General features: G+C 37.6%; 1 protein-coding gene across 8 annotated transcripts; it reads left to right on the plus strand.

Annotated features, from left to right (window-relative positions):
- The first annotated feature begins 1,293 nt into the window (after window positions 1-1,293).
- LOC127642103 (uncharacterized) lies at window positions 1,294-14,577 on the plus strand. Of its 8 annotated transcripts, none has more exons than XM_052125512.1 (10): window positions 1,294-1,623; window positions 3,399-3,604; window positions 4,561-4,659; window positions 4,865-4,960; window positions 5,050-5,160; window positions 10,003-10,123; window positions 12,227-13,052; window positions 13,200-13,258; window positions 13,354-13,436; window positions 13,742-14,577. In XM_052125512.1, exons 1-10 carry the CDS (start codon window positions 1,593-1,595, stop codon window positions 13,751-13,753), a joined length of 1,644 nt encoding a protein of 547 aa, XP_051981472.1. In that variant the 5' UTR covers window positions 1,294-1,592; the 3' UTR covers window positions 13,754-14,577. The 8 variants fall into 8 exon arrangements, 7 of the variants coding, with proteins under 7 accessions (XP_051981472.1, XP_051981032.1, XP_051981547.1 ...); XM_052125072.1 differs by having other exon boundaries at window positions 14,224-14,577; XM_052125587.1 differs by having other exon boundaries at window positions 13,354-13,424.
- The last annotated feature ends 145 nt before the right edge of the window (window positions 14,578-14,722 follow it).

Raw genomic sequence — 14,722 nt, forward strand, 5'->3', positions numbered from 1 at the left:
ATATTTTTACATGAAAACAATACAACAATTATTATCAAGAATAAAAGATTTGCCCCTAATATCAAAGATCTTAATAGAATAAAAGAAATTATGATCTAATGTGATTTTTCTTGATATAAAATATGATCGTGTCTGGTAACTTGTGCATGTAAAATGGCTATAAATAGCATTAGCTTAGCATAATGCTAAATTCACACAAGGTTTATTTCTATTTCTTCTGCTCCAAACTTACTTCAAACTTACTTCTCTGTCTGCTGGAATGTAACACATCATAAGAAAGTGTTTCATCGCTGTTCAAATGCATTTTGAATCGCATCATTTATATGTATACATTTTTTCCATCTGAAAGGACTAAATATTCAATTAAACAAATGACAATAAAATGCAAAGTAATTTCTTCAGTAATCAAAATACTTTTTGAGTGTAACTGTATTCTAATTACCAATTATTTAAATTGTAACTGTATTGGAATATAGTTACTTGTATTTTAAATACATAACTCTGTTACATGTATTCTGTTACTCACCAACCCTGATTATTACCATTTAAATATGCAACTGTCAAACGTTTGGAAGAATGTTAATGTTCTGAATTAAAAATGAGATTAATCCATCTGTAGAGTTGTATGGTGTTGAACTCTTATTCTGATGGGTTTGATTGAGGCAGGACAGATGTCAACCCAGGTTGACCAATCGCGTTCCAGACCCACCCACATGTGCTCGTCAAATGAGCAATAAACAAAAGAAAAGTTTGTTTTTATAACAAACCAAATGTACACGGACCACGCATAATATCATTTAAATTAAAGAATCGGCATTCATAAAAACAAAATAAAAGTTAATTTACCCATTCCAATTTTTAAGGCCAGAGATGTTTTTTTTTTTAACTTAATAACAACTTTAGCGTTTTTACCATAGGAGAGACCGTACGTTCAACTAGCGTGTTACGACAGTGAGTCACCGTTTGCGGATATCATACAAATGAATTGGGAGTGCCATAAACTGACAAGAACGTGTCGCAAAAGTATATTGTAGTAAACTTCACACATAGCTCATTTTAAAAGAATTGTTTTGTAAAACGTATTAAAGATTAGCGGACAGGCTGTCAATTAATTACGTGATGAACTGTTTCATCACAAAATCAGTTCATTCATTGCACTACAACACCTCTTCCATAGAAGACAGAAAGATAAATAATGCCTCTGGTCTCATTGTCAGGCGAGTGTGCCGCCCAGAGAATATACTTGGAAGAACACTTGGTAGTAGGGCTTTTGACAGGGCTCTGTAGTCTCTCTTCCCACCACACCGGAAGCAGTATTTTCGTCACTTTGGCGCGAGTAGTGTTTTTTTGACAGATGTTGTTATTATTTTCATTTGGAAGATTTCTGTTTTCCAACGTGCGGTTAGTAGTTTGTAAATAACGGTAGATCATACCCAGAAGACAGAAGAGTTTTAGTACTTTACAACTGCGCTGTGTCCTTTGAATGTTGTAGATTTTCAGTTGTACACTGTTCAACTTTTACGGGCAGTAGTGCTGTAAAGTAACAGTTTTACAAAACACTCGAGGTGCTCGTTTTCAGGACGGACAGGACAATGAAAGCAACGACACACTCGAAAGATGCAGGTAGGCCGATTTAATATAGCTCGTTATACTAATTAGTCAATGATAAAGGTATCATATGATGAGTTGTTACGTTGGTGTTCGTGGTGCATTCACTCACTTGCATAAAAATGTAAAATCTTACACCTCATACTTTATTTTCTTTGTCCGCATAACAGAGCATAATTAATTATATAGATTAAAGTTTCAGAGCTATGAATGTTTTTTGAAACTTTTTTTATCAATTTTTTCTTATTCTTTTGTTTTTATTTTCTCTTAACGATTGGGAGGCTACATCAAGTATAAATATTTATTTATTAGGGCTGTCAATCGATTACAATTTTTTATCAAATTAATTACATGGTGTCCCGATTAATTAATCGCATTAATCGCATATACAAATATTTGCTGAGAAAGCCCCTCATATAACAATAACTCAATATATAAATATTATACATATTTATATCAATATATAATTATACTTATATATATATATAGTAAAAAATATTCAGATAATTAAAATGCATTACATTCTTGTGGCAGAAGAGTTAATTGATAAGACCATACAAAAAGCGGCTTTAGAATATAATGTATTGTTTACAGTTTTCACGATTACATAATCGCGGCAGTCGTAATCGCATTAGTTTTTCAATTAATTGTGCTGCCCTAGACTATACCATATAAAACTGATTCCCTGCAGCAGCAAAAATGTGTTAAAGGCATGACAGATTTCTGATGGCATATTTATTAAGCAGTCATTAAATGTAACATAAGAAGGAATCAATATAGAGAATGTGTTTTTATGTTTACTGCTTTTCAAAAATTTGACTGGTTTGTAAAATAATTTGATGAATTCTGTGATGATTGCCATGTGCTTTTCTCAAGGATGATGTGCATTTGTTTCTGAGTTGTCTAAAAGTCATCCAATGGGCTGCTTCACCAGTGCATGTTTAAAAGGTGCATGCAAGTAACACATTTGTAAAATATTCTAATGCAATTCTACATCTGATATTTCAGAAGTGTGATGTATATTACTATCAGCGAGGTCACTGAGGAAAGCCTGTTCATTAAAAGTTCTTAAATATCTTTTTATAATCCTAGAGTTTGATCTTTCCAGTCTAGTACTTCTAACGCAGGCTAGACGACAATGATCACTAAGGCCAAGCCCAAAAACTCCAGAAGCAGCATTTTGTCCCCCCTTTTGGACAGAATAAAATCTATCAATGTTGATATTGAATGATCCTTCAGATTAGGTCTGGTCGGCTCATCAATAAACTGTTACAGATTGAGATTGTCACTCATTTCTTTTAGACTATTTGTATCATTTGCCAACCAATTTAGGTTAAAGTCGCATAGATCTAGCATCTCTGAGTTACTGGACTGCACAAATAAGTCTGCTAATTCATTAATTGCACTAGAGACAGCTGAGGATGGTCTATATATATACCCACCACATTAATTTAATTATTACTAGATTAATACATTTTCAGAGCAGTAAATTCAAAAGAATGAGGTATAGTGACCACATTTAAAACAGTAACAGGTAAACATGATTTGACATGTATATTTTTTATATAGTTATAGAGTTTTTATATAGTATGTTTATTAAAATAAAATTGCCCTCATAAAAGTAAAAAATGCCCCTGAGAATCAAATGCAGAGAGCAAATATTGACCCGTTATTGTAAAGTTGTTTTCTGACACTGACAATATCAGTTGGAGATTTCAAATTCAGAATTTCAAAAGTACGGGACGGTTTTATTTGTAGGCCTATTTTATTAAAGTAGTCATTTATTTCAGCAGATCCACCGCTGCCTCTGTCAGCTCTGCAGCTCTTGGCTCCACCCCTACGCCTGGTGTCTGCAGCCATGTGGAAGGTGATGCAGCAGAGGGATGCTTTTCAATATGGGAAACTGGAGGAGATTATAACATTAATCTCTGAGACTGTCCCTGGTTTGCTCAATTACAGACATCAGGCCAGGCTGACAATGGGTTTACGGGCACTGGTAAGACTACTGAAATGTCACTAGATACATTAGTATTACTACTAAACATGGCATTAGATATACATACAAAAATTCTGTGATTCTCTAACTTTTGGACACTTAAAGCTCCACTTTTTTGTTTTGACTGTTCAACGCAATGTTTACATGCGCTTATTTTCGGCAGTCCAAATAAATTCAATCCGATTGCAGATTCTGAATGTACTGTTTAAATGTACTATAAACTTTGCAATACATGTATTCTGAACAAAACTTCAGCACATGCAAAGAGCATTAGTCGTCGCGTTCTTTAGATGTGGAGAAAGGCTGAAAAAGCCACCCTGACAGTGTATGGCACATAATTAGGGTTTTTGCTTTGTTGAGATATATAAAAATATGCTAGGCAGAAAAGCTTTCTTCTTATGTTGCTCACATTATTCGGCACACAAATAATTAGAAGAAGAGTCCTATATCCTGTCTGGCTTAAACATATTTGCCTCATGCCCTTTCCTCCTCTAATATTACTGTCTGCATCTCTGAATATGAGTACAAAGTAAAGACTGGTGGGTGAGAAGTGGAATTGAAACAAAATAATAGGCACTTAAGCAACAGCTGCGGAAAAATCACTAAGCAATAACGTCGACAGAATGGAGCATTTAATCATTTAATATAAAAACTAATATAATACAGCAAGAGAAGGGGTGCTTGCAGTGTTAAATAACTGTCAGAAGGAGTTTTTATTCTTGTATGATATAAATAGCCTATGTCTAAAACCTAGATATTAATGTTATTAATTATTTTATATATATATATGTATGTATGTATGTATGTATGTCACATTCACGCAGTGGAACACAGAACTCCGTAACTGCACCTGCTGCTTAACATTTCCATTAAGAATGACACAGCTTTATGTCATACATATGTGCTCTGGCATTAATAGTAAAGACAGCTTTTTTTTTCACCTTGCTATTTTGCAGCTGATCTTGGAGAAGCTTCATCAGTCAGATCCTCCTGACACTCCAAATGTCCTCCAGGAGCTGGGCAAGCTGCAAGCTTTCTCCATTACCAACAGAAAGGTGAGGGCAGCTTAAACACTGTGCAGAATCTCTTTTTGTTTTGTTATTATTCTGCTATCTTGTTTACTTCTCTGCTTCATCCAGCTTGTTATGGGCTAAATTCTTGGAGCTTTCTTGCATCTGAGATCACAATAGTTGCATGCACGCACACACACGCACACACCCATACCCACACAGTAAGTGCTCTTCCTATTCTTATCATCAGAATAAGGATCAGAAGGTGGAGGAAGCTAAACGCAACTTCCACTCCATGGTGCACTCTCTCCTAAAGAATCCAGCAACTAGAAAACAATTCTTCAAGGTAATAAGCTGACTATCTAGTCAAATGTTCCTTAGTGACTCTTTCAGACACACTTATGTGGACTGACATTGTTTTGACTTTGACTGTAGGAGGATTTTCAGGTTCAGTATGGAGGGCATTACGTGGCCAATCTAGAGAAGCTACTTTGGGAGTTTCTAAACCGATTGGATCAGCTATTACCTGCTCCAGATCTTTCTCAGGTACAATTCGTTTAGTTCAGAAATGTCTATATTTTCCATTTTAAAAGGTTAGTTCAACCAAAAATAAAATTCTCATTATTTACACTCATGCCATCCCAGATGTCTGTGAATTCTTTCTTCAGTAGAACACAAGTATTTCCACTTTGTAAGTCCATACAATGCAAGTGGATGGTGATCAGCTCTTTAAACTCCAAAAAGAGTATTTTAAGTAATCCATATGACACCAGTGGCCATGACGTAGGCACGCTGGCATGTTCACATTAGAACTGATGCGATACAACCAGAAGTGCAGCTCGATTTGTTTTTACAACAGGACGGTGTTCACAAGCTTCATTGGTTTTGCTTTAATATGAACATACCAGCACGCTTACATCACGCAAAAACTGGCTGGCGACTGGAATTAATATTTATAGTGAAAAGTGACCCTAGCTGGGATTTGAACCCACCTATCAGCCCTGATTCTTAACCATAATTATCATGATAATTACTGTATCGTGAGGTGGTTGGCGATACCAAGCCCTAATACCAATACATGCAGTATACTGCCCATAGTCAGTCCACTCCAGTTCTTTCATGGCTTTTGATTTCTTCACAGCTGTTGATTGTCACAGGCTGGTTATCATTTCATTGTGACCAAAGGGGGAAAGTTAGCATATTAGCTTGAAGGTAGCAAAATAAGCTAAAAATTCCACCTTGTAATGTAAAGATTAGAGTCAACCCCAACCCTGTTGAATACTACTCAGTAAGGCTGAACAATATGGATGGAAAATGCAATATGTGTTAAGTAGATATACAGTGCATTCAGATAGTATTCAGACCCCTTCATTTTTTTTTTCGTATTTTATGTTTCAGCCTTATGCTAAAATGCTTTCAATTATTTATTTATTTTAAATTCACATAAATTTACATTCAACCCCCATAATGACAAGGCAAAAAAACTGATTTTTGATATCTTGCAAATATATTAAAAAGAAAAAACTGAAATATCACATTGACATAAGTATTCAGACCTCTTGCTATGACTCTTAAAATTTTTGTCATCTTTGAGATTTTTCTACACTTTGATTGGAGTCCACCTGTATCAAATTACATTTATTGGAAATGATTTGGAAAGGCACACACATGTATATACAGTGCATCCGGAAAGTATTCACAGCGCTTCACTTTTTCCACATTTTGTTATGTTACAACCAAAATCCTACAAACAATACCCCATAATGACAACATTAAAGAAGTGTTTGAAATCTTTGCAAATGTATTTAAAATATAAAATGTAACAACACACATGTATATAAGTATTCACAGTCTTTGCTCAATACTTTGTTGAAGCACCTTTGGCACAATTACAGACTCAAGTCTTTTTGTGTATGATGCTACAAGCTTGGCACACCTATTTTTGGGCAGTTTCTCCCATTCTTCTTTGCAGGACCTCTCAAGCTCATCAGGTCAGATGGGAGCGTCGGTGCACAGCCATTTTCAGATCTCTCCAGAGATGTTCAATCGGGTTAAGTCTGGGCTCTGGCTGGGTCACTCAAGGACATTCACAGAGTTGTCCCGTAGCCACTCCTTTGTTATCTTGGCTGTGTGCTTAGGGGCGATGTCCTGTTGGAAGATGAACCTTCACCCCAGTCTGAGGTCCAGAGCGCTCTGGAGCAGGTTTTCATCAAGGATGTCTCTATACATTGCTGCATTCATCTTTCCCTCGATCCTGACTAGTCTCCCAGTTCCTGCCACTGAAAAATATCCCCACAGCATGATGATGCCACCACCATGCTTCACTGTAGGGATGGTATCGGCCAGGTGATGAGCGGTGCCTGGTTTCCTCCAGACATGACGCTTGCCATTCAGACCAAGGAGTTCAATGTTTGCTTCATCAGACCAGAGAATTTGGTTTTTCATGGTCTGAGAGTCCTTCAGGTGCCTTTTGGCAAACTCCAGGCGGGCTGTCATGTGCCTTTTACTGAGAAGTGGCTTCCGTCTGGAGTGCTGCAGAGATGGTTGTTCTTCTGGAAGGTTCTCCTCTCTCCACAGAGAAATGCTGGAGCTCTGTCAGAGTGACCATCGGGTTCTTGGACACCTCCCTGACTAAGGTTCTTCTCCCCAATCACTCAGTTTGGCCGGGCGGCCAGCACTAGTAAGAGTCCTGGTGGTTCCAAACCTCCATTTACGGATGATGGAGGCCACTGTGCTCATTGGGACCTTCAATGCTGCAGAAACTGTTCTGTACCCTTCCCCAGATCTGTGCCTCAATACAATCCTGTCTCGGAGGTCTACAGACAATTCCTTGGACTTCATGGCTTGGTTTGTGCTCCGAGATGCACTGTTAACTGCGGGACCTTATATAGACAGGTGTGTGCCTTTCCAAATAATGTCCAATCAACTGAATTTACCACAGGTGGACTCCAATCAAGTTGTAGAAACATCTCAAGGATGATCAGTGGAAACGGGATGCATTTTGGAGTGGTGGTTTTGTAGTGGGCTAAAGCACATAACTGGTAATAAGAAGGTCACTGGTTCGATCCCCACAGCCACCACCATTGTGTCCTTGAGCAAGGCACTTACCTCCAGGTTGCTCCGGGGTGGTATTGTCCCTGTAATAAGTGCACTGTAAGTCGCTTTGGATAAAAGCGTCTGCCAAATGCATAAATGTAAATTTGGAGTGTCATGGCAAAGGCTGTGAATAACTATGTACATGTGATTTATTTTTTATTTATTTTTTTCATTTTTTATTTTGAATAAATTTGCAAATATTTCAAACAAATATCTTTAACGTTGTCATTATGGGGTATTGTTTGTAGAATTTTGAGTAAAATAATGAATTTAATCCATTTTGGAATAAGGCTGTAACATAACAAAATGCAGAAAAAGTGAAGCGCTGTGAATACTTTCCGGATGCACTGTATAAGGTCTCACAGCTGAAAATGCATATCAGAGCAAAATCCAAGCCATGAGGTCAAAGGAACTGGCTGCAGAGCTGACAGACCGGATTGTGTCGAGGTACAGATATGGGGAAGGCTATAGAAATTTTTTGGCTGAATTGAAGGTTCCCAAGAGACCACAGTGGCCTCTATAATTGTTAAATGAAAAAAGTTTGAAACAATCAGGACTCTTCCTAGAGCTGGCCACACGACCAAAGTGTCACCAAGCAATCAGAGGAGAAGGGCCTTGGTAAGAGAGGTGACCAAGAACCTGATGGTTACTCTGGTTGAGCTCCAGAGATCATGTGTGCAGATGGGAGAAACCTGCAGAAGTACTACCATCACTACAACACTCCATCGATCTGGGCATTATGGCAGAGTGGCCAGACGGAAGTCTTCCTGCAAGACACAAATAAGCACCTAATGGACTCTCAGACAGTGAGAAACAGGATTCTCTAGTCTGATGAAATGAAGACATCAGACCAGAGAATCAGTTCCAATCGTCATGTATGGAGGAAACCAGGCACCGCTCATCACCTGTCCAATACAATCCCAACGGTGAAGCATGGTGGTGGTCGCATCATGCTGTGTGGGTGTCTTTCAGTGGAAGGGACTGGTCAGGGTTGAAGGAAATCTGAACAGCATAATACAGAGATATCCTTAATGAAAACCTGGTCCAGAGTGCTCAGGACCTCAGACTGGGCCGAAGGTTCACCTTCCAACAGGACAATGACCCCAAGCACACAGCCAAGACAATGCAAGAGTGGCTACGGGACAACTCTGTGAATGTCCTTGAGTGGCCCAGCCAGAGCCTGGACTTGAACCCAATCAAACATCTCTGGAGAGATCTGAAAATGGCTGTCCACTGATGGTCCCCATCCAACCTGACTGTGCTTGAGAGGATCTGCAGAGAAGAATAGCAGAATATCCCCAAATCCAGGTGTGTAAAGCTCGTCACATCAAACCCAAAATGACTTTGAGGCTTTAATCACTGCCAAAGATGCTTCAACTAAGTCAGTGCGATTATTTCAGTTTTTTATTTTTAATTAATTTACAAAGTTATCAGAAATCAGATTTTTGCTTTGTCATTTTGGGTATGGAGTGTATATTGATGTGAAAAAATAAATAATTGAAAGCATTTTAGTTTAAGGTTGCAACATAAAATGTGAAAAAATTAAGGGGTCTGAATTGTTTCTGAAAGCACTGTAATATAATATTATGATGACGTCATTGGAGTGTGCAGAGCATTGGAACCCCACCACTCAAATATACAGAAGTTTATTGAGAAAGACAAAAAGACTTCACAATCATAGTTGTCTTGTTCCAAATTGCATATAGACTTCATATAATGCACAGTTTAACCATTAGTTGCATATCCACAAATGTGACGCACTCCCATCATTTGATTCAGTAGTGTTTTTTTGGAGAAACAATTTTAGGCTCTGCTTTCAAATGATGTAAATGTTATCACCCAATTCAGCAAAAAAAAAAAAAAAGTATGCTCTTTAATACTGTGACCACTCACGGTACCTGCCCATTCAAAAGGAGCGAGGTGCTACACACCCTCTCTCTGACTTCTATTATGAAAAAACATCAGAGGGTATGCTCAAAGATACAATACAACTTAATAATATTTGTGAACTCGTATGTAATCATATAATCTGTGAATATTAAAATGACATTGAGAAAATGAGTGGGGAATTCCTTGTGCTTTGGACCTTTACATCAAGTGACATACACCTAGTCTATTCTTTGCTATCTGCGTCACCATAAATGCTACTTTTTGAAGACGTGTTTTTTTTTATTTATTTATTTTTTATTTTTTTTTTATTAAATTATACGCTGAACTTTCTATATAAAAAATGTGCAGTTCTATGTTACTTTTATTTCATTGTTTTTTTTTTTATTGTCCTGTTTGTGTCAGACGGTCTCATGGCTCAGTGCTTCCCCAGCTGTTCTGGAGGAGTGTGCACGCTCAGCCTCTCAGCCCCAGCTCCTCAGAACTCTTTTGCAGCATGAGAAATGCCTTGGACACCTCGGGTCAGGTATGTTTGGTTGTTGAAAACAGGGACTAAAAACAGACTGGCTTTTATTAGTTTTTTCTGATTAGAGTATATTTGTCCGGTGTTCTGCTACAACTTTCCCAATTGGTAACCGGTTAAAACTAAATTAAAGAATGGTTAACACTTTTTTTTTTTTTTAAATGACAACACTGTGCTAAGGGTGAGTAATATACCAGTTGCAGTGTTACCAGATCGCTCAAGAAAAAAAGTAGGACCTGGTCTGCAAAAATAAGCTCAAAAAACTTGCCTTACTCAAAATAAGTGAAAAGAAGCAATTCAGCCATTTTTTCCCCATGTGGGGGAATTGTCAGCATAGAAATCTTAAGAAAAATATAAAATAAAACTATATAAATATAACTATATAAAATAATGTGTTTTCAGTAAAAGTATTCTTTTTGTTATCCTTTTATTTTATTTTATTATTTATCCCCTTTTTCTCCCAATTTGTAATGCCCAATTCCCACTACTTAGTAGGTCCTTGTGGTGGCAAACAGGCCAATTTGGTGACTTAGGAGACCTGGCTGGAGTCACTCGGCACGCCCAGGATTTGAACTTGCGACTCCAAGTGTGGTAGTCAGCGTCAATACTCGCTGAGCTACACAGGCCCCAGAAAATGTATTCTTAATAATAAACATAGATGCACAGATCTGGAAAAAAATTAAGAGGCCACTCCAAATATTTCTTAAATCAGCATCTCAACATGTATGGCAGCCATTCCATTCTGGTGTCTGTTGAATTCCAACACAAGCACACCTTACACTGAGACCGAGACAAGACCAATCTCGAGTACTACAACAATGGCTAGTGGTACCTCAAAAGTAATTGGAATCAAAAAATAACTATTGACCATGCCAATAGAGTTGAAAAGATAAGTTGTCAGTGAGGAAAAGAAGGGTTCAATTCTGGCTTTGCCATCATCAAATGGTTAGATGGAGACCTGCAGAGGCCTTCAAGCCACAGTGCCGCATGCTTGTTTCATTGGACCAACATTGGATGAAGAAATATTCATCAATCGAAAAAGTTGATCGATCGAGGGAGGGACCGACCACTTCTCCTACCAATCACTTTGGGCGATTTAAAGAGCGCACTCACAAAATGTGACAACATCCATTGCAACGAGGTCAACTCCACCTTACTCTTAACATTTCCTTAGTAAAACTTGCTCTTAGCAATTTTGTGAAATGGCTTTAGGCAAAATCTCCTAGCTAGGAACACCACCTTGGGTGTGTATTATTTTTAAACAATTTGAAACAGGCCATTGTCGATTATTCCTCATATAATTTAGACTTGTCCCTCCTTTTCTTTAAAAAAAAATTATCAAAAATTAGGTACATTGAAGCACTTGAAGGAAGTGAATGGGGTCTAGTTTTTAGAAACTAGAAAAGGTTTTGCCTTAAGACATAAACAATATTTGTGTAAACATGATTTTAGTGTGATTTTAAATAATTTACTAACCTTTTCTGTGTTAAGTTATTGCCAATTTTACAACATTGTAGCGCATTAAGCGACTGTAAAAGTGACGATTTAAATTACTTTACAGCTCAAATAATACACAAGTTCCTTTATCAAATTAAAAACTTCAAATTTCTGCCTTTTAAAGCCTCCAAACATTTTCCCCATTCACTTCCATTGTAAGTGCCTCAATGTAACAGAGTTTTGCATGTTATAGAAGAAGAGGGAGGAGTCTAAATACAATTTTGTGGGAATCAACATAAGACCACAAATGCTGTCGATTGAGCTTCACTTGTATTGAACCTGGAATATTCCTTAAGTCAAAGAAATGTGTGATGCAGCTATTTACTTCAGAATCAAACCACATGCTTATCATGTCCAAATAAAAAGAGAGAAGCCTCATTTGTTGGACAACAGGAAGTGGGTGTTATTCTGAAAATGTAATGAGATAAACCATTTAGACTTTGGTTTCATGAAAAAATTATCTGAATGAATTAACCGGTTACCAGCATTTAAAAATAACGTTTGCACTCTGGAACACTTGAAAGGGACTTTGTAATTGTTTACAGTTACTTTTTGCAAAAACTTTGTTTGTTATACTTTTCTTCCTCTGACTTTATTTCTCATTATCAGCATCTCTTCTGTCCTCCACTGGTGAATCGATCCTATCCTCGCTTTCTCTTCCTCTTTCTGGCAAAGTGCCGCAGACCGTCCAATCAGAATCCACTCCCAAATCTAACACCGTCATAAGTCCTGCCTTTTTAACACCCAGAGCTACTTGTAGAACAGCAAAAGAAGCCCTTTCGCAGGTTGCACCTGTGATTGGGTCAATTACCAATGAAGATCTCCAAAACAATGTCCTAACAAAGAAAGAAGCACCCAGTGTAGGAAGAGAATTTAAATCAGGCTTGGATAGATCCAAAAATACTGGGACCAAACAAAGCTCATGTTCTGAGAAAGAGATTTTAGTGAAGGATCCAGAACAGGATTGTTTTGTTGGGAATATGCTGGTCACAGTCCTCAGTCAGTCATCAGATAGTGGAGAAGAAGTGGAGGGGGACAACAAAGAAAATAGAAGTGATAGAGAGAGGAGTATTGAACGTGAAAGCAGACTTCCTAGAAAGAACGGACACAGAGAAAAAGGGAGAGATGTTCAGAGAGAGTGTTCACCTAAGACAAAAACCCAAGGCATGGGCTCACAGGAAGAGGTAGATGTCAGTGCTCTCCACATTTCCTGTATGAAGCGACAACTCCGAGTTGTCATTCCCAGATTGAACCTCAGCAGTGTCAATCTTCCGGTCCACCTCAATCACCTGTCTGATAAGGAAGATGACACCAGATCTCCATGTCAAGCTAACGTAAACGATATATCCAGAGCGGGAAACAGTGACTCTGGGACACGGAAGAGGAAATTTATTTCAACTCCTGAAAAGCATCTGGTGGACATGATCAATAAACCGTAAGTAAATGACCATATATTATATTATACAGTTGTTTGAAAATGGCAATTCAAATACATTGGATTTCAAATTCATGTTGTATTGTTGTGTCTAAGATGATCTTTATAATTCTTGTAACCATTTCAAATTGTCTGGATGGCTCTAAGAACCTTGTCTGCCTCTCCGTGTATCCCCCTTGTTCTGCATCGTAAAATGGCAACCCCAGGTAACAATACATTTGGTAATTACCGCTCTTATGCTTACACAAGTCGTCTTTCCCCAGTTGATCAGATTACACTTTTGGTTTGACATCTATTTTAGAAACACCGTCTTCTATAACTGATTCAACTGATGGCATGATAGTCGACTCGGAGGATGAGGCAACAGATAAAGTGAGGAGAACGGTTTGTAACCACACCTATATTATTAAAACATCCAAATAAACGTTTTGGTGGTAGTCATCTAAAGCGATCGAAGGGACAGGCCTCTCAAGAGTGCTGGAGTTACGGCAGAAATCTGTGGCCACGTACATATTGCAACTAAACACAGTTTTCGCTATTCTTCTTAGTGCGTAATCATGTTATGTAAACAGAGTTTGGTTATTTACAGGAGCATTAAACACGCTCTTCAACTGGAAAAACTCTAAAATAATTTTCATTCAATCCGTGTATTGGACTGCATGTCTGAGATGTGTGTCTCTCTTCTCCAGGAGCAGTGCTAGCAAATCTGAGGCAGAAGTATGTGTCTTAAGTCATTCACAGATTTTGGTACAAATCTGTGTGTCTCTACTTCATTTGCTCCCGCCAGCCCTGTGGTCTATGGGTAACCCATACATCACAGAGAGCAGCAGCTTGCCAAGCATGAACAAAACACTGTGCTTCCGATGATGACAGTTTACTTACTATTGCTGCAAAACAACATGTCTTCAGTCTCTATTATTTGATTTAAAAATACAAAAACAACACCAAACAGGTTAAATTGATGTTATGTTACTACTATATCACAGTTTTCCTTACATTGCACTGTGTACGTGGCTTATATGTGCTATTTATGGACAAGTTTGCTCTGTTAGGATAGCACAGTTCATATCTCATAATCATTTAATCAGTTTATATGTTCATATTTATACTTGAAATTTGCTCATTTTGACAGTTCTGACCACTTGTGATTTTATTTCCCTCGGATTGTCAGGTGTTCACTCAGCACCATTACAGAACAAATAATGGCACTTATGTGCCCACTCTGCAGGAGTTCTGGAATCCTATGTTCTATTGCCGAGATATGGTGTCCCCTGGAAACAGATGTTGATAGAGTGAAATGGGAATGTCACACTTGCTTATAGATGGTGCTACAGTTTTTGCAATTATGAATAATCTATGTAGTTTCATTTTTTTAATAGACTGTTTTGTAACGGAGGAGTACTGAATGTTGTTTTAAAAGTATGCACATTTATCATTGTCACATTTAAATGTGTATCATGTGTAATGTTATGTATGTTGTTATTAATAAATGTACAATATGTCTTTTAAAATAAAGAATTTTGTTTTCAGCTATATCGGCTCTGTCCTCTTTGAGGAAAAACTATAAATTTTAAACAATTTCCCAACAGGTGTAGAAAACCTGGAAATATCAGGGAATTTTACAATTGTGATTTCCAGACATGGGAAAGTCGTGGAAATGTAAAAAAATC

Source organism: Xyrauchen texanus, chromosome 1, assembly GCF_025860055.1.
Source record: "Xyrauchen texanus isolate HMW12.3.18 chromosome 1, RBS_HiC_50CHRs, whole genome shotgun sequence".
In the NCBI taxonomy this organism is placed as follows: domain Eukaryota; kingdom Metazoa; phylum Chordata; class Actinopteri; order Cypriniformes; family Catostomidae; genus Xyrauchen; species Xyrauchen texanus.

Excerpts from the sequence above, each read along its gene's own strand:
- LOC127642103 (XM_052125072.1), top strand. The coding sequence starts at position 1,593 with ATGAAAGCAACGACACACTCGAAAGATGCAG. Across the intron at positions 4,660-4,864 it reads TCTCCATTACCAACAGAAAG|AATAAGGATCAGAAGGTGGA; the intron begins GTGAGGGCAGCT and ends TCTTATCATCAG. Across the intron at positions 13,259-13,353 it reads TCGTAAAATGGCAACCCCAG|AAACACCGTCTTCTATAACT; the intron begins GTAACAATACAT and ends CATCTATTTTAG.